Source organism: Cinclus cinclus, chromosome 3 (genome assembly GCF_963662255.1).
Source record: "Cinclus cinclus chromosome 3, bCinCin1.1, whole genome shotgun sequence".
NCBI classification, from domain to species: domain Eukaryota; kingdom Metazoa; phylum Chordata; class Aves; order Passeriformes; family Cinclidae; genus Cinclus; species Cinclus cinclus.
Window position 1 is genome coordinate 113555854 of NC_085048.1, and position 20084 is coordinate 113575937.

At 42.6% G+C, this 20084-nt stretch overlaps 1 protein-coding gene across 1 annotated transcript in view; it reads right to left on the minus strand.

The window, feature by feature from the left end:
* Nucleotides 1-20084, minus strand: part of MEIS1 (Meis homeobox 1) — a 106318-nt gene that overhangs the window by 44885 nt on the left and 41349 nt on the right. The window contains 1 exon segment of the mRNA XM_062490640.1: nt 5276-5421. Within this exon segment, the coding sequence (XP_062346624.1) occupies nt 5276-5421 (146 nt within the window).

A 20084-nucleotide genomic window follows, 5' to 3' on the forward strand; every position in this document is an offset into this window, starting at 1 on the left:
CTAGGCAAAATCTCATAACTATGGAGGGATGAGAAAAGACATGAAATCCACTTGTTTGAACTTGAAAGAGTTGCTAGCCAGTAAAATATTAACATAAAAAGAAAACTTACAGAATTAAATAGTGTAAGTTTTCTATCACAACAGCATCCTTGAAGCAATGGGGACTATTTTTCTCAGCTAGATTAAAAATATCTATTTCCAATGAATTATTTTATAAATAACAGCTTTACTAAATAGATGCATATTGCTTATTTTAAATGTTCTTGTTTCATATCATGGCACCAAGTAATAAGTAAACGTTAAAAATCCAAATGCATAATAGAAAAAATCCTTTCACTTTAAAGTCAACATCTTTCAGCCCTGTCTTTTACTTTCTGCTCAGTCTCCCCTTTCAGTAAGATTTAACCTCTTAAGGAAATTGTTTTAAAAGCAGTCAAAAATAATGATTAAATTATGGGATTTACATGAAAGATATCCTCAGCCTATTCATTTTTTTTAAATCATGGCAATTTGTTTTTTAAAAGGTGTTTGAAGTCCTTGAATCTACCTCTTGGCACCATTAAAAGAGAGTAGTTTATAATCCCCTAATGTGCTTAAATAAAGCCCTCAATAGTTTAAATTGTTATTAAACATCTTTTGGGATTATAATTTTATGGCTTTTTTTTGCCTGATTAGATGATGAACATGAAGATCATCAAATACTCATCATATAACAAACTAATTACATTGTATAATCCCCAAAATGAGGTTTGAATCCCAATATTTTAAATTAAGCTGGATTTAAAGGATGCAGAGCATTCACAATGAGTGGGAAAAACACTTGAAATGACACACCACAAACTCCCTTCTCCTAGTTTTGAACAAAAAGGAATTTATATCAATTCCAAATACCAATTTGTATCAATAATACCAATGCTGGGATAAAAGCCTAGGATGGGTTGAAGCAGAAACTAACCCTGTTGCCACAATTAAATTTACACAGATTTAACTGTGAGCAAGATTAGTTTTTAATTCCTTTCCCCTTGCCCCAAGCTTTTCCCTTATTTCACCGTCCCTGCTGAGGGATATACATTACAGTGAGGATATGCTTGAAAAATTTGGGGGGAGAGATGAACCCTGAATGTTAGGTGATCAAAAAAAAAAATTTTAAAAAATTTAGAGATCTAAAAGACCTGAAAAACATTGCTGGGCTGCAACATACCCTGAAATTATCCTTAGGGTAACTTTCTGAAGAGAAGCACCAGCACAGAACTGGTTTACCCCAGTCCCTCCTCCAGCCCCTGCCACAGCATTTGATGCTCATCTGATACCACTCCACATGCCTCTTCTCAATTTTGACTCAACTTTGCCAGTTCTTCATCAAATTTTTCTTCTTTTTTTTTCTTTTTCATTTATTCCAGATAGTAACAGGCTTACATCTCAAATTTATAGCAAAATCCTAAAATCCTCCAAATTTACCAGATGGTGTCATAAGCTACCATGAAAAAATTTTGACAAGCTCCACAACTACATTTTTCCCAACTAACAGCCCACCTGAGCAGCTCTTCCAACCCAGATGTTTAATCAAAATGAAATCAGAACAACAAACAGTTAAAAAAATATCCTGCGAAGTCCTAAGCATGAATCTGGTCAGCACTTTTGCAATTGTTTCAGCTGAATGTTTTTGTTGCTATTATTCCAAGAGGGAATAAAAAAAAAAAAAAGGCAAATTGGATTAATTTATCCCCTGATTTATCCCTTAAAAATCTGCAGAGCATACTGCCTTCATCTGCAGAGGACAGCCCTTGCCTACCCTTTGGGCATATGTCAAGTCAGTTCTGCAGGTCAGTCAAAATAGGGGAAGGGGTGGGAAGGGGGGGTGGGCTGGAGCCTGATACTGAGTGGGAACTACTGCCCAAACACTTCAGCATCCAGAGAGAAAAAAATGAATTTCCTCCTAAGTGTGAAACAAGAACTAGGGAACAAACCTTCGGAAATGAAGTCAGTACACAGAGGAAGACTTCAAGCTCCTGGTCATGGAATAACATCATAAAAGGAATTAACCCAACTTATCCACTTTTGGAAGACTGTATTTATTTTAGGTCTTTCCAACCAATAATCATTAGCATGACAGACACAGCAGTTATTGTCTATTTTATTTAATTCCATGCCGCTGATGTGCATTAATATTAAAATTGTGAAAAAAAATTATTGCTTTTCAAAAGGAGGACTCTGAACTAACACCCCAATTAGGAAGAACCAATGGTCAAGGGGATGCCGGATTTTGCACTTAACTGCTGCTCATTTCTTTGCCATTTTCAGATGGCAAAGTGAGGGCAGGTGAAGTGCTGGGGGCAAAAGGGAGGCATCACCAGTCATGACAGAGCCTGGACAGAACCACCCCTCTGTCTTTCCTCACCTCCCACTTTAGAGAGGACCTTGTGTTCACCCTACAGAAGACCAAATCCACTGATAAATAAATGGGTAGATAAATAAATAAACAGTATGGGATCTCTAGTTTCCTCAGGATGATCTCCCTCCTGCAGCAAGGACATCAAGTGGGGACACCACCACCATACCACTGTGCAGTGTTGTAAGAGCAGCCATGAAGCCCAGATGCCCTCAAAAATGAACAGGAGTTTTAATTCTTCCAGCCACCCCCTCTCCCCCCCAAACTCCTCAGCTCTGATGGCAGTCATTTGGGCATGAGTTTGTTTTGGCTTTTTTTGCAGCCAGGACAGCACCCCAAGTATCCTGTAAACATGCTCTGTTGCTCTAGCACTTGGGAGAGCCTACAATGTTCTCTACATGTTTTATTTTGAGGAAACTGTCCAAGACCCTACCTAGGCTCTGTCTCAAGGTCCTGCATGGAGAAGGTCGGACGGGATAAACCAATTTGGTTTTACTGAATTGATCAGGTAAGTCTGGATCTACCATGCTTCCAGGAGAGCAGAAAGCTGCCCTGCAATAAAAGTGCATGCTTCACATGGCTGGGCTGGCTCTGCCAGGGGGATGGTGGATTTTTAAAGCAAGCTTTAGCTCAGTGCTACAAGGTAGAAAATGCAGCATTGCAAAGGTCCTGGGGGGAATGGTTCTTTCTGTGTTTGAGTCTTCCAGAAGCAGAGACCACCTTACAAGCAGATATCCAGATGTTGTCTCCTAGGGACTGCTAGGAGCCCTGCAGCAAGCTCAGCAGGCACTCTCCTCTTTCGAATGCTGTTAGCACACAGGAGAAGAGTGAAGAGCTCCTAAACCCCTGCAGCTAACCAAGGGGAAGCAGTGAGGGGGTCTGTTCAGTCTGCTCGCTGGTCCTGAGACTAAGCATGGAATTAGCTACAGGCTCAGGTCAATCTCATGGAGTTAAATGCTCTACACAGGGTGGCTCCCACCACAAAGGCTTTTTAGAGACACCCTGTAGCCTTCTGCCATATTCCCAGGAAAGGCATTTGGAGGGGGGGCATACCCAGTCCAGGCCAAGAGAGTGCTGAAGACTGCTCAAGTTTGCCAGGATTAACCTTTCTGTTCTTGTGCTCAGATTTGGGTGACAGTTTATTTACTAGCACAAACACAGCAACAGGCCACTTTGAGGAAAAAATATGCTACTTAATATGCAATTTATACTTTATATACATATATATACACAATTTATATTACTCAATTTGCAATTCCTCACTGGAAATTATAGGAACTGACATGCAGTTGTTCCGTGTTCCCTGGTGTCCCTTGTCCTAACTGCTGAGCTTCCAGGGCCTCCCCTGACTACTGAACTTAAACCAGGTGCATTAAGCAGGTGTGAGCACTGCTGCTGGCACAGCACCCATGGGTTTTTTTGGAGGTAAGTGTCCTTAACCTCACATCTACCTGCAGAGAGATGCCAGGTGTCAACTCATCTTGGGTGAGGACCTACAAAGGGGGAGCCATCAACACCAAAGGGACCTCAGCCTTTGGAAGCAATGGCACAGAACACAGATAGGGCTGAGGACCTGGCAAAGCTGGGGCATGGCTGACATGGAGTTTGCCAGAGAGAGAGATTAACCTGGAGATATCTGAGGCCCTCACTGGCCTCTGAGGAGTAGGGTTCCAACATGAAGGTTCATTCATAGCAGCCCAGGACCGCACAGGACAGGATTCCCTGCCTGATCCCCGTGCTGACAAGAGTCATGGCAGATATCTGGTTTCTTGGCTCAGCAGGGGATGGAGGGGTGATGTGCATGAGCGCTTCCCCTGCTTTACGAGCATATCCTTGGCAGAGCTCCCACCGGGGCTGGGCAAGCAGGCCAGCTTCTAGTTTCATCCTGACCCTAGCTACAGGCAGAGGAAAGAGTCAGCTACTGGGGCTAGAGGCAAGAGCCCTTCTTCACTACCACCTGCAGACACCCCAGCAACCCTTGCCTGACCCTTATCCTCCTGGCACAGAAAGGCTGAGGCAAAAAACCTGGGGTTCAAAGCCCAGATCCCCACAGTGGACAAAAACACAGTGACACATCCCCACAATTTGATGAAGAAGGAGAATGGCATTAGAAATATTTTTCTAAGTGCTAACGTTCAAAGGTGTGGTACATGTTATAAAGCCTTGAAAGCAGCTCCAGCATCCAGCTTAACCCCACACACCTGTACAGAGCTTTGATTTCTAATCCCAGGAATAAAAAAACCCATACAGGTAGCAGTGGTAACAGAAATAGCTGTGCATACCCCCACCACTTCCTAAAATTAAATACAGGGGTAACTTACACTCTGGGAATGAGAATGTCTCAAAGAAAAAAAATTATACTTTGCTATTAAACCAGATACATTCAGAGCTTTCATCATGAAGCTTCTGATGATCTCTGACAAACATCTGAATAAGGTCTTTGTTTGCTTTTGGCTTTGTTTTTTAATCTCCCCAATTGTTTTCTGCAATTCTCTGGAGCACAGAGCCAGGGGCCAAATGCTGCTTTGTGCTCCAAAGCAGCGATTCCCACTGCAAAGCAGGACAGGTCTGCGAGGTTATATTCATACAAGCTTTAAGTAAAAACCACATTTGGCAGTGACGTCCTGTTAACAACTGTGTCTCAAACAAACAAACAAATCTAAAAACACCACACGCACAAAAAACCCCCATACCATAAAAACATACGCTCTATGCTCTTCCCCTGGCATCTAGCAAATGAGGCAACAACAACAACAACAACTCTGCTCAGAAAAGTCCCTCTACTGCCTGGCAGCAACATCATACGTATCTTTTGCTTTCCATGACTACTACAACTATGACATTATCCATGTTTTATTTTGCATATGTGATCTAGAATTCACTTACTGTTAGATGCTGGAACAGCCATGCCCTCATGATATTTGTGGCTACTTTGGGAAAGATGCCACGCTTTTTATGTCGCTTTTTGTCCTTATCTGGATCATCATCATCACCTGTGCTGGGGGAAGCTACACTGTTGTCCAAGCCGTCACCTGTAAATATAGTGAATCAAATTTTGACTTATGCTACCTTTATATACTTCAGCCGAAGCCTGGCTTTGGGTATAAACTGCATGAATATTTAAATGAGGTATAAATTCTTTAACACCGTAATTCACCAGGGGTTGAAGGGATGGGGGTGGGGGGGGGGGGGGAGAGACACGGGGAGAGGGAGGGGCTCAGAAATGTGTTGGCCCCATTCTGGTTTATCTTGAAGGACAGTGTGGCCATCTCTGCCACTGTAACCCAGAACAAAAAGTGCTTACAAATTATAAAAAAGATTTGCAAGGATCCAACTTGCAAAGGTGGAAATGCTGGCTCTTCTTCACACTAGGTCGCTTCCCAAAGATTTATCCAAATGGGTTACTTTGGCTGAGTTGGCAATTAGGAAAGTATCAATGGTGTTCTGGGATGGAGATCATGACCTGTGAAGCTGGGTGCCTTGTCCCCCCCTGGGGTGTGAAAAGTGGGGTGAATGCAGCTCTCTTGCAACATCGTATTCTCTTGGTAAATTCAGAAAAAAAAAAAAAACAAACAGATGATTGAGGCATTGTTTATGTTAAGCCTTTTACAGATGTTTGACTTCCCCTGATTCTTGGATGGGAGGTGGGTAGCTAACTGGCTCCCCTCTCCCAGCCCCAGCCAAAAGAAATCCAGAAGGGGATAAGCAGGCACCAATTTGACATACACCATTAGGAATTAATACCCTGCTTTGCGCCAGTGTGCCGTATTTGTTATAGGTGTCTGCTTCTGTGAAACAACCACTGATCCAGAATGAATTTCCTTAATGCAGAGAAGGTCTCAGACAGTTCTCATCACATTAGCAACACGTCTATGGGAAGATGCCACTGTGTAGCAGCCTGCTTGGGTCTGGGCTGATGGGTTAGCAGCCAAGGGAAAAACAAAAGTTGCAGTGCCTAGCAGTTTGCATGCAATTTTTGTTGCACACACTGAAAGCAGTTTATAAACAAGCCTACAGAGCAAATAAGTCTTTGCATTGAATGCATGGGGACTGAACAACATATCCTTGCTTCCAAAGACACTGTGTTTGTAGCAACATGGAGTTCTGATGTTATTAGGCAAGTGTTTTTTGCACCCCCAGGCAAGAATGATGAAGAAAGTAATCTCAATTTGGCAGAATACAAACTATCTCTGTTAGGAACAAAAATTAAAAATATTTTTAAAAAGGGATGCAGACTGTCATGATTTGTTAAACAGCACAAAAAAAAAAAAAGGGCTATTATTAGTGTTATATTCTTAGCATGTTACTGACCGTGGCAAATTTATAATTGTTCTTATGACTTGGCCTGTGTCTTTGTTGAAACTGTAACCTTGGGTAGTTACAGACAAACACAAGATTTTTATGAAGAAATTAGATATCCAACAAATTCTTTGAAAGCCCAGTATGTAAAAAAGGGCTTTTATACAGAGAAGCAATTCACCATATAAAATAATAATTCATAAAAGAAACATGAGCAAAGGAAACAACTCAACAGCATTTAAAATTCCACAGGCTAATCTACTTTCTGTCTGCAAGAGGCAAACAAGGAAAAGAAAAGTATTACGTATTCATTGATTAAAAATGAAAGCTTCTAACCTAATGACACTGCCTTTCACCACCTCCCTGCCATCGTCCACCCACCCTCTCCCCCCCACCCCATTTTTTAAAAAATATACTCGTTTGAAACCCCCTTCAGATTAATTTAGCAGGCATTGCCTCATGCCTGACGGGAGGAGGACTCATTGATAATTTATGGAAATATCTACTATAATCCAAGGGAGATGACTTTTTTTCCAGCTTTGTGCATCAATAGATAATCAAGGCCTTCAAGCAGCCTTAGCTTCCCATTACCTCGGGCAAGAGAATTCCTGAAAGCATGCCTCCAGGGCACCTGAATTATATCCTCCATTAGGGGAGGAAAAGCTTTCTGCATTCCACCTATAACACTCCCCAGAACCTTTCCTGTTTATTTCTCCTGTATGAAAGCAGAAGCATTAGGAACAGGATTTTTTAAGTGAAGACTTATGTAGATACAATGGAGAAACCTTTCAAGCGCGAGCCAGATCACCTCCTTCAATCCTGGGCAGTGACCTATCCCAAATAAAAGGTTTCTGTTACATCATTAGCTCAAGCCAAAAACAGCCTTGGCTTAATGCACAGTTTGTTCTTCCTACTGTTTTTAGGCAAATACTGCTACTTTACTCCCATCTGGGAGGGAAATTACACTGCTGGGCTGTAATCTAAGACAAGATTTTCATTGGAAGCAAATGCTTTCAATCCAGTGTAAATACTGGTGTATGTTCAGAAAAGCCTAAAACAATAAACCCTGGCCTCGACCGACACAAGTTAGAGAAAGTGAAAAGCAGGGAGAGGATAAGAAAGCGCCCGGTTATCCTCGGAGCAAATGCTTCAGTAGACTTCTGTAAATTGTTTAACCTCTTCCACTTTTTTTAAACGGAAAATTGATCCCGTAAAGACTGAAACCACAGAGAGAAGTCTAAATGGTCAATTGTGGATTTTAGTATTTCCATCTACTTTGCAACTCGATACACTCACCTCTGTGAGGTCTCCAGAGATTCCCCCCTCCTTTTCTTTTTTCCCTCTCTTTTCCTCCTTTTAAAGACCACTAAACAAACTTGAAGCACCACTGACCAGCCACACGGTAGCAGCTACGAACTGCATTTGTAAAATGTCGGTGGCAACTCTGTTCCTGAGGTTGACTTCTCCTGCCGCCAAATGAAGGCGAACTGAAAAGGTGGAAATAATCATAGAAATGATGCTAGTCCATAAACAAGCTTACAGCCTCATTAGTATAGCGGGAGGCTCCGCTGGGTGATTTATGCTTGTTTTGCTGATGCCATGAGGAAATGCCATAGGGCAACTTTAGCCAGCTGCTAATGGTTTCTGACAGCTTCTTAGCAACTAGTGCAAGCAACGCTGTGGCGTTTGCTAGTGACAGAAACCGAAAATGTCATATTATCTGCCCATGTGTCACGAAGTCCGTGTGGCAATTAACTAGCAGGCCAGTGACTGAGGGGCCACGGGCTCTTCAGAATGGCCCATGGCTATCTGGGGTCAAAGCGGGCGTACCGTTCGCCTGTATGCTGCACATATGCACGGGTTGTGTGCATGATCCCCATCGTGCTCCCTCTGCACTGCTCGCCCATCAGTTTGGTCCGTGTGGATCCTTTGTCCATGGAGAAACTCCGTCTCACTTTCTCTTTAGGCATGGCGTGACATTATCAGAGGAACTGCAAGTAATCTGTCTTGATATGATGGTTGGAAATGGCACTTTAATTGGCAATACCTGATTCCCTGGTTTTGAGCGCTGGATCCGAAGGTGCTAGCTGTTTTTCTGCTCGCTCACAAATTAGTCTAAAAGGATTTAAGATCACTGAAGCAGACTCGCCGCCTGTCAAATTGCTGGGAGCGCAGCAACTCTGCACAGCAACTAGATGCTATTTAAAAAAAAAGAACCCAACGCAGAGCCTGCAAGGAGCAGAGGGAGAGCCCGGACTCCGCACGCCCGTTCCCCGGCGAGCAGAACCAGGCGCTATATGTCAAACTGTCAAACCTTTCAGCGTGGCCGCTTGCCCTTTCAAATAATATTTAAGAATTGTTTTTACGCAATTTTTTATAGGCCATGGTCTAGTGAAAGAGGCCAACCAACAAAGAAAGGAATTTGTACTACAATTCGTCCGTGGACGATTTCTTGCCAGACCTGGGCCAGTCCCCATGGAGCGAGGCAGGTGACCTGTGGTAGCTCCCTGGCTGTTGGGGAGCTCACATTTCAAACGCCCTCAACTCTAACATCCCAGAGTTGCCTATTTAAGCACACCCAGGCATTTAGGCTGTGCTATCTTGTTCCTTTCAAGAATGGATAAAGCAGCATTTATCGTATTCAGCCTGCTGAATGGCTCAGACTGGCCATGCCAGCAGGGGCTCCTCTCACTGCGTTCCCCTCTACGCTGTCATCGCCCCTTATGGCTTCCCTTCCCCTCCCACTCCCCCAAAAATCAGAGGCAGAAGCAGCAAAGGGCAAGCGACTTTAGAGCAGCCCCCTCAAGTGGGTATTGCTCTCTTTGTCCTGGGTGATATGTTATAAACCTTTGTTGACAAAATAGGTGCTTCTGGAGAGCAACTTGCCACAGGCACTTGCCTTCAGCAGCCACGGTCATGGCAGGAGTTTACAGATGATTCAAAGTCTCCCTCACTCCCACACCAAACCTAAATTAAATGTCATCATCCCGCGACGCTGGAAAGTATGGCAGTGTGGCACAGCTGGGCAAATTTTCAGCCACTCCAGCTCCCAAACCTGCACTCAAACCTCCACCATCAAGGCTGCGCAGACATGACATAAATATTCCCAATCCCAAGTCATGGAGGTTTCTAAAAGGTTAGGAAATTCAGATGTCCTAAAAACTCCAGCCTTTTGCTTGACTACAAAATCTATGCCTCTGCATGGAGCTCTTTAGACGAACATCCTCAAATGATTTTAACTGACCAGAAACCTCAGTGTCAAAGTTCCAAATACAGCTTTACTGAAAGTACCTTTGGGGGGCTACTGTTCAGTTTTCTGGGAGGGGGTAAGAGCAGGGCACTGGCTTTGCTGAGGTACACCAAACAATATGATCACTTCCAGCTTATACACTTCAGTTCCAGACAGGCATCTAAATACTGCTTTAAGGAGTTCACAGGAGAAAAAATGTGAAAGACGTGCACCCAGAAGCCCTAGGAAAGGCCTGGAGCAACTTTTAAGTGGACTGACTAAAAGCTCCTTATGTTCAATTTATTTGTATGTGTCCAAATGTCTCCTGTTAAAAACAGTTCCTGCTTCCTAGAAAAACTTCACAGTTTGCATTTACTTTCGTATTTCATGAGCTAACATAATTTAAATATTCACTTTGTTTGGACAATAACTGTTGACTTCTGTACTAGATTTATAATGTGTTTAGTGCTATGAACTGAAACACCTAACACAATGGCCCAAAGTTCATGGTCTTTTCAGTAGTGTTTTTTTTTTTAATTCTATCATATTTTTTTGCAAGCGTTTAGATACAAGTTCCTCAAATTCCTGCTTCTGTTAGCATGAGAAATCCTAAATTACCTAAGCCAAATATTTAACTGTTCACTGTCTATCCACAACTCTGTTGGCTCCTTTCTCTTTCAACTATCCTAAGAACCAAAATCTCTTTAGTAACCTCTCCATAAGTGAAAAGGAAGATTCATTAGCTTCAAGCAACATAATGTACTAGAGAGATTTTAAGTGGCAAAATTGCTTTCCTTAACCTTTCTTCTGTCATATACCGGTTTAGAGTAACTACTATAATTTCCACAGCTTTACCTATGTTATCCCTTACAGAAACAAAACTCCAGTTTGCTGGACACCTACACATCCACCATGACAACTTTTTGTGGGGTAAAGCCGGGCTTTATGTGTGAAATTTTCCTATAAGGTACAAAACTATGAATTCTCAAAAAAGGCAGGTCCACAGACGCAACAAGCTTTTCTGTGAAACAAGAGAGGGAATACTGTTCACAGGAAATAGAACAAGGATCATAATTTCAGCCCACCAGCTTTGAACGGTCTTGGGCAATCAAAGAATGTGGAAATTTCTTTATATGTATATATTTTTCAATTTGTTTCTGACAGAAGCAGCTCCAACTTGGCACCGGAAAGGGGTGAGCAAAAGTCACATCCAAATGACTCTGATGTGAGTCAGTGCAGCTATTATTCATGTCCACAAGTACTGAAGGACAAGTTCACTACTCATGAAGTATCATTCCTCCTTAGAGCAAGGTGGCTAAGGAGGCAAGCTGAGCAGCACAGGGGCTGAGTGCTCAGGTATGCCAGGAGAGAGCTGGAAGGCACTGACACAGTCTGTGGTATGTGCCCAGCTGCTAAACCAAGCTGTACCTATCCACTGAGGAGAAACACAGCTTTAACATTAAAAGGCCATTAAGTTTAGAATATTTCCCCAAAACACATTATTTTAAAATTTAAACACACATGCATATATTGCATACGTAACATTAACCCACTGATGGCTCTCAATCTGCCAGTGCCCAAGCAAAGCACACGAGCTGACAATGGGACTACCAGCAAAAAGGTACCTCGGGAAAAAACTATGGAATTTCTTTATCAGAAAAGAATTTTCTATTATTTTGGATCCGTGGTTAGTCAGATGTGAGGAAGCACCCACTCCTGAAGCTTGTGAGGTCAATGGCAATCAGCACAATGAGTAGCCTACAGAACACCTCAAAAATAATTTACAGTGATGATGTAGGTCAGCTTGTGAATTTGAAGAGTGGTGTTGATGAGGGACCTTTTTTTTCCCATATTCCTTAAGGAGAAAGCCTTCTCAAATATACTTAATAAAAAGTTAATGAGGAACAACAAGGTTGAAAATGAGCATTAGCAAGGAACAAATACCACACGTCTGTGTGTGTACACATCTCTTAAGGAGATGCAGCACATGTTTCATGCAAGGATTCAGACCATGACAAACAGTGGGAAGTTGTCAGTCACAGACAGTATCCATATTTACAGGATACTAAAGGACACAGTTACAAAAATATCCTACACAAATATTCACAGATAGCAAAACCTGGAAAAGTATAAGTTACACTCTGGAATTTCACAAACTTTCAAAATTTTTTCTTGAATCATTGTAATTCGTTCTTCAGAGACAGGAGCACCTTTTTCTAGGAACTCAACCATTTTTTTTAACTTGAATTCCCTTCAGGCAAGCAACAAGCAGATCAGTTGTCTATGCAAAGAACAAAAAAGCCAGCATTGAAAAATAGTGGGGGAAAACCCACAGATTTTACTCATTTTCATTTCTTTGGCAGCTGTCTATAGCTGAAATAAAGGAAACCTTTTATCTTGCACCAGGTAGCATGTCTTAATGAGGTTCAGAAAACCATGTTATTATGGGTAAGTTGTGCCATATTTCTGGAGCTGTGCATCGCCGAATGAAATACTAAAAAGAAAGCAATTCATTGTATGGGAAGCAAACAACTTTTTGCTGCCAGCAACAAAAGTTTACTTTGAGCAGTTGGAAGCAAATACCCTACAGAAAAGTATCTGGTTAAACAGAAAAACATCCTGCTTTAACCAAGAATGGTAAAAAGCTTAAAAAGCCAGGGGTTTTTATTTTTCTCTAACCTAAAAGCCACCATGATGGCTCTGCTTCTCAGGGAAAGCTGTTTTTCAGCCATCCTCTATTTCGTTCAACTACAGGTCTTTTTTATGAAATCTATTCTCTCCAACCTCATCAGAAGAGCTAGTCCCACCAGTTGCATTCTCCACGAAAATTCAACGACACGCCTGCTCCAGAGGAGAAGATGCTGTAGATTTCCAGTTTTACAAAAGAAAATGTGCTAGGAGCCTGACTGTTCAAATAATTCAAAATGAGGTTATTCTATTGAAAATAGGTGGTTTTTTTTTGTTTTGGTTTGTTTTTTGGTTTTTTTTGGTTTTTTTTCAAAAAATGTTGGGCAAGACAAGCCAAAATACTTTGGATTGTTGAACCAAACAAAACCATTTCACTTTGGGCCAATTCAAGACCAATCACTGCTGGCCCAAGCTGCAGTTTGCACTGCAGGAACTATAGTTCAGATACTGTTTGACCCAAATCCTCCTTCGCAGAGCTGGATCCCCTATGCCACCAGAGTCATCCAGCCATAATGAACAGGACAAGGTTAGTCTAGCTGCAGCTCAGGCAAATCAGGATTCATGACCTACCAAATCCATACGAGATATTTCCCAATGGAAGCTGCCGAGTGGTTTGTGTCAAGTAAAAAAGCTCTTGCAGATACACAATGTACTTTCTTCTACTGCCATCCACTTTAAAATAGCATCAAAGCAAAAAAAAAATATCCCTGTCCCCAGTCCATCAGTTACGTCAACCGACAATAAAAACCAAGACACAAATGAAAGAAAAGTAACATTGAACTTCATTTGGCATGCCATGGCTGCACCATATACTCTATTTTCCCACATGCTGTCACTTTGCAACTGCAAAAGGCAGCTCTAAAAGCTATGAGAATAAAATGCCCACATCTCACCTACCTTCTCTCTTTTGACAGTAACAACATTTCCACTGCCATTGTTAAAAACCAGCTATCGTGTCATACAGCCTTATAAAGATCCATTTGCTCCAGCAAATCCCAGCCACTGAACCATCCTGACTGGGCAGCTAGTGATAAAACATTTGGCTTTAAACTCATTACACAAATTAATTATTTCCTCATACCTAAAGCAAGAGGAAAATAACTTTGATTTGTTATGGAGTATTAATCCAAAAACCTTCATGGGGCTATCCTGGTAATTCCCACTGCATCACTCTGTATCTCACAGCTACAGAGAGGAGGGGAGAGAAAAGGTTTGGCTGTTTCCACCCAGAAGAGCCACTTCCACACGCTGTTTTTGAGGACCACGTACCTGCTGGCCTAAACTACTGGGCAGGGAGGGTCAGAATGTCAGGGACTCGAGAATCTTTCAGTGTCTGGGTTTCAGAAGAGAGAGGCAAGAGCTGGATCCAAAACAATTATACTCCTGTTTTCTGAGGAACTATAGGAAGCATTTGCAATCATGAACTGAACGGTTGGCATGTGGACTGCACCATGAATTTCCTCCCCTCATCCTGTCCTAGCACTCTCTGCTTTGCTCAGAAGCAGCCTGCTTTGCCACCCAAAGACAAAACTTATGTTACCATGCACATAATGAGCTCAGGAAAAACACCTGAATTATAAAACATGCATCCCTCTGCCAGACCTTTCAAGGAAAGGGCGTACACAGAATTAATGTTTTTCCCCACTGCTCCTTGCTATCTAGCATGCTAACTCCACAGCTCTTGTTCCTCTAGCAAAAGGTGGTTCCTCTGGAATATCCATGATAACAGTGGGAAGCTGCTCCTCAGGAAGGGGGTGAGAAGCCAAAAGGTGTAAATCTGGCAGAGACAAGCTCACATAAAACATTCTTCCACTATTGCTCCTCTCCCAGCACAGAAAGCAAACCTGCTGTGATGAGGTGGCACTTAAGAAAGGCACAACAGAAAAAAGTCAGGCTTCAATGTGAAGGCATGGTGACATTGGGTCTGATGGTCAGCAAACAGGCACACTGCTGCCACTCACACTGCTCCTGCTGCCCTCTGCTCTGCCCAGATTCTGCAGCTTTACAGGATGGAGAGGGATCAAGCAATGACCACCATGGTGATCAGGCCACTAACAATACTACAGCTGCAAACACTTTTCCCCCTAAATATTCTGTGGGTATGGGGAAGTGGGGTGGCACTGAAGGGCAGGTCAGGGGCACAGTCTCTGTGCATCCAGGTGGCTGGTATGAACCCAGCCCCCACAGCAGAGCCTGAAAATTCAGACAGCACAGAGAGCCCTTCAGAGAAACAGCAGTGATGGGGAGGTGGTCTTGACCCTGCTCCTTGTGGCTGGCCACTGGCCATCAGGCTCATCCTGATGGTGCCTACCGAGGGCACGCAGGCAGTGACAGTTCTTTCAGGAACTTCATTCCTACTCAGTCAGCATGTCCCCTTAGGCTCCAACTTAATGTATTCATGACACTGCTATGTTTTTGGCTTCCTACGGCTTTATATCACAGCTTCTGGTGTTTTGATGTTTGATTTACAGTGCAGTTACAGTTTAAGGTGTGGGTTCTTTCCAAATTTAAACAAACAAACAACAAATCTAAATGCAAATCATCCAGGAACAAACAGATGTCAGAGTCCAAAACACACAAAGTAAAAGAAAAGTTAGATCTATGCTGGACACTTAAAAACTTCCCCTGAATATCACCTACAGGAACATGTTCACCTTATTTTTACCTCTTTCATCTTCCATCACTATATATTCCTAGATATTACCTGCCTAGAATTACCCTGAATAGGCAAACTAATAGGAGGAAAAGGACAAGCTTCTGGTGCACCCCAGAACTGGATTATTTATATCACTACATCTCATGGCATCAGTTCCAGCTGCAAGAGGGATAAAGGAAGGAGTTAACTCAGTGATTTCCAGCTTGTCTCTTGAACTCCATAAGAGTATTTAACCAAAATCCCACAGAAATCTCAAAGCAAAGCTGGGTCATAGCAAAAAGCCATCCATATCTTTAGAAAAAATAAACAAAACGTTTACATCCTTCAAAAAAATAAGCCAACATTATTTCTGGTTTCTTTTTCAACTCACAGCATTTGTCATTATCACTAAGAGCAACATTTCTACAAATGTGTAGAAAGCAAAAACTGTAAAAGCATTCAGTAATTTGATGTACTTTAAATGACATGAATGAGTAACCAAGGAAGCTAAAGAAAACCTCAGGTTCTAGCAGGCTGAAACCACAGACAGAGCTTCCCCATAGCAGGTACAGACCACAAGGAAGAAGAATCTTGCTTTGCTGATGAAACAACCACATCCTTGTTAAAAGGGCTGAGGACCTTGTCTCACCTTTCTCACCCACCAAAGATGGAAGAGGACTCTCACCTGCCCAGCTCACCACTCCATCTGTCTCCTCCTGAGGCAGCCTTGCAGTGCCTAAAAAATCATCAGCTTCACCTTTGAAACTGCCAAATATCCTGTTCAGTTAGCACCCTCTCAGATGAGGCTAACAAGGACTGAGTTTCTGCTGTGCACCCCATCTTTTTCACCTCACCTTTCAGGATGTGCTCCTCAGCTGATGTGCAAAGACACATCACACACACATGCTGCACTGGGTCAAACACCAGCAGTGTCCCTGTGTCCTTCCTGTCCATGCAGATATCAAGGAAGGTTTTATAGGCATCAGTTGCCTCATAAAGGAAAAGACAGACTTTTCTAAGCATCCTGTAAATGCCAGGAAAAGAGAAGAATGGAAAGGAAATGAAAGGAACAACCTGGAAAGGAGAACGGAAAAGCAGGAGACCTTGGCTCCAGGGAGAGAGCTGACCACAGTTCTAGCCCTGCCTTCATCTATAGAAGATGTTTGCTTTAATTAATCATGGAAAAAATGTGGTGCGTGAGCTAAGTCAGCCCCTGGGCAGATTTAACTTGGGTGACCTGAACTTACTCTGCAGATCACCATAGGTCTCTCTGACCTTGGCAGTGACACAAGGATCATATTTTCTCGTGGATGAATTACTCTGGAATAATTCTGCCAATGTATTAGGCATAAATAGCCTTTTATTTAGGACTGTGAAAATACATTCTCTCTTTCTGCCTCTCACCTTTCCAAACAAAATCTATTTATTGGAATAAGAAAAACCCCACCCTTCATTAAGGTCTGGGCACACATCTCAAGGGCCAGACAGAAGCTTGGCTGCTTCATGTTTATGGCAATGTGTTTTCAGACATTGCCTTCAGCAAGATGCATTCTGGAGTTAACTGGTTAAGATTCACTGCTTTTGATTGGAGTGGTCACCCTGCACATTTGCAGATGAATATACAAATTCTTTCAGACATGACAGAGGTGGTAAATTTAGGTCAACTCTGGGAATGTTCAGCTTCAATCACCAAAACAGAAAACACAACCCTCATCATACATCTACAAGCTAGTGAAGAGCAGCTCTGTGAAAACCAGCCAAGCTGCACTGAGATAAGCAAAAAATCCCCCAACACCCACATCTCAGCCTTGCAGAAAGTCGACCAGCTTGGAAGGAACAGGTAAACAGTGTGTTCTTGGACAAGAGTCAGCACAGTTTGGATGATGCAGACCTTTCCGTTCAAGAGTTGCACTGGTTTTTGTGTCTGGTCACTTGAGGTCACACCGCAGAGCTCTGAGGCTCTGCAGAAGCTCTGCATGCTTCCTCCCCATAAAGGAGGTGGCTAAAGTGGCTATTAAAATCAGTTGTTATTCTGATGCCACCTGAGTCTTAATTGCTGAAAAAATGGGGACTACAACCACAGAAAGGACTTTCTGGCACTGGCTTAGGAAGTATCAGTTTTTGAGGTCAGAATAACATCCCTTAAAAATATGAATCAGAGTGGTTCTTTCAAACTGCAATTTGATAAAGGCAGGCAAAACATTAGCAGACTATTCTGATGAAGGTCAGGACAGCTTTGTTTTATATATATATATATATATATGTTAGAGACATGCTTAGATGTGTGTGAAAAGGAAAGAAAATACTTGAAAACCTGTACTCAAATTAACCTGGAGCAGTCAAATAAATCCTAGTACTATTTCCTGCTTCTACTCAGAATGAGTCTCTTCTAACAAACTCATTGCATGTTGAGAAAACACATTTTTCCAAGCTGCTTTCTTCCTCCATACACAACTTTTGCTGTATGGCTGATGCCTTAGGACCTGCAGGCAAGCATCTCTGCCTGAAGACTGGGTCACCAAGGCTTGTCAGGCAGAAAAGCAAGCACTACTCACAGATCTGCACTCTTTCCCATCACAGTTGTGGAACAATACTCACTGATGCCAAAACAGGTGATTCTCTTGAGACTGGAAAAGGCTTTCACAAATACCTGCGAATCATCTGAGCAGTCCCCAACAATGCCAGCCTCTGAACCACTGCTAATCATGACGCTGGTTTCTATGCAAAGCAACTCTGAATCTTGTCATTGTAAACGCCTGACCAGCTGCACCTGCAATTTGTGGCTGAAGCAGATGAGGAGACAGATTTTCATCTATAATCGTGGGTTGAAATTCCAAGTTCAGCTAAAAAGCATTCTCACCTATACTTAGCAGTTTCTGTGGCAAATACTTTGACATAAGGATCATATTTGCAATGAATATGATCTCAGCAGTGACCTGAACAAGGGAATATTGACCTGGAGAGGGCAGTTGCCTGTAAGATCATGGGGAAGCTATCGTTTATGCTCACCCCTTACCAGCCCAGGAGACTTCATGCATATTCAAGGCTGCACATGAACCTCACTAAAAAGCATGAAATGAGAGGCTCAGAATGGCAGGTGCACATTCAAAGATTACACGAGTTGCAAAGAAGGTGGTCAAAGCCTCAGAGCAGTCAACAAACATGCTGGAAAGCCCAGCTTTCCAAGGTACTGCTAGTATCTGTGCTGGTTATGACTCCTGCAGGGCAAGCAGAATGACTCAAAAGAAAGCCTCTGCCAGGACAATCCTGGAAACACCTCACTCAGCTCCCTTCCCTGGGCTTACCACAAAGAGAGCCATCCCCCAAGATCCCAGATAAGGCACGATGACAAGGTGCTGAATGAAAGCCCACACTGCTGCTGCCAGTAATGCCTGCAAGCCTCCAGCACTGTCCTTAGGCTTCGTACTCGCAGCCTCTCAAGGAAGCAAGCCCCAAATTTCACGTTCCTGGGGCACAGTGGGGGCACAGTATAGAGTTGGGAGATATTTTTCAGGACAGCATTCAAAGTGGACTTCAAAATGGAAATAAGAGTCCAATATTCTGCATAAAAATTATTAACCCCTTATCTCTCTACCTCGTGTGCTAGTCAGGATATCTACAAATACAACTACAATTCAAAGTGGAAAAATGAGTCATTTTGAATGTGTGTAAGCACACTCAAATGGACCGATGTACATCTTGTTAGTTTGGAGTGGAAGTAGGTTAAACTCTGATTTTATATTTAAAAGCAGAGAGAAGTTCTGAAAAATGCAGTGCCAGCTGCCAAAGGACCCTTTGCCCAAACAGCACAGCAAAGCTAAATACAGCCATTCCTACCACCTCAACTCAGCAACAGGTTTTGCTTCAAGGCTTCCCTCATGGAGCCTCTCATCTCATGCAAGACTTCAATGATGTTTAGTTGGAGGATGAGCAAAGCACTTCTGCACAGATTCAGAAGCCCCTTTCATCACGTTTTATATTTAAGTCCTCAGCTCCCAGAGCCATACGAGAACCTTCAACCAAAACCACGTATGCATTAATAAAGCAAGCAACCCCTTGAAGTTAGGAAATGCTGGAATCCTGGCTTCTTGACAGCTAGGCATGGGAATACAGACACTAATCCCCCCCAGTAATATATATTTTTTTAAAAAAAAGTGTATATATGTATTTTTTTCCACAAATGCCAAGATTTTTGAACGCTTCAGTTATCCATGCAGGTCTGCAAACACAACAAATGTCATGAGATGCTCAGACCACTGTGCTCAAGAGCTGCAGAGGACACAGCTTCACCTACACATACCATACCTGAGCCCACTCCTCTAATCTTCAGCGGTACAAAACACCTCATTCTCCTCCACAAAGGGCAAACATTTCCTTCTTAAAGGAATGCCAAGTTTTAGCAGTTTCATCCCTCCTCACTGTAAGCATTCAAGTCTGACTGCCAAACTAAGTGTCTGAACGAGGTGATTAGTCCCCCCTGAGTCCCTTCACGGTCAATGGAGAGAATGAAATTCTCCGAAGGGAAATTCAGGATTGAGATGACTACAAGAATATGTGCACTATTATCTTTGAATACTGCACAGAACAGTAAAAACTTACAAGCAGCAATGCTCTAGCAAGGGAACTATGACTAATAAAGACTGAATATGCCCATCTCTGTTTCTAAGCAAGATCTGGACTTCAGGGCTCTTTCTAAAATTACTCAGGATGGAAAGGCTGAATTTAGTTCCCATCCATCACCTTATCACAAGAATACAACCTCATGCTTCCTGCCACAGAGAATCTGGGAAAATGCAAAATTCTGTCTCTTATCACCAAATCATAATTAATTTCTTCTTCCTATT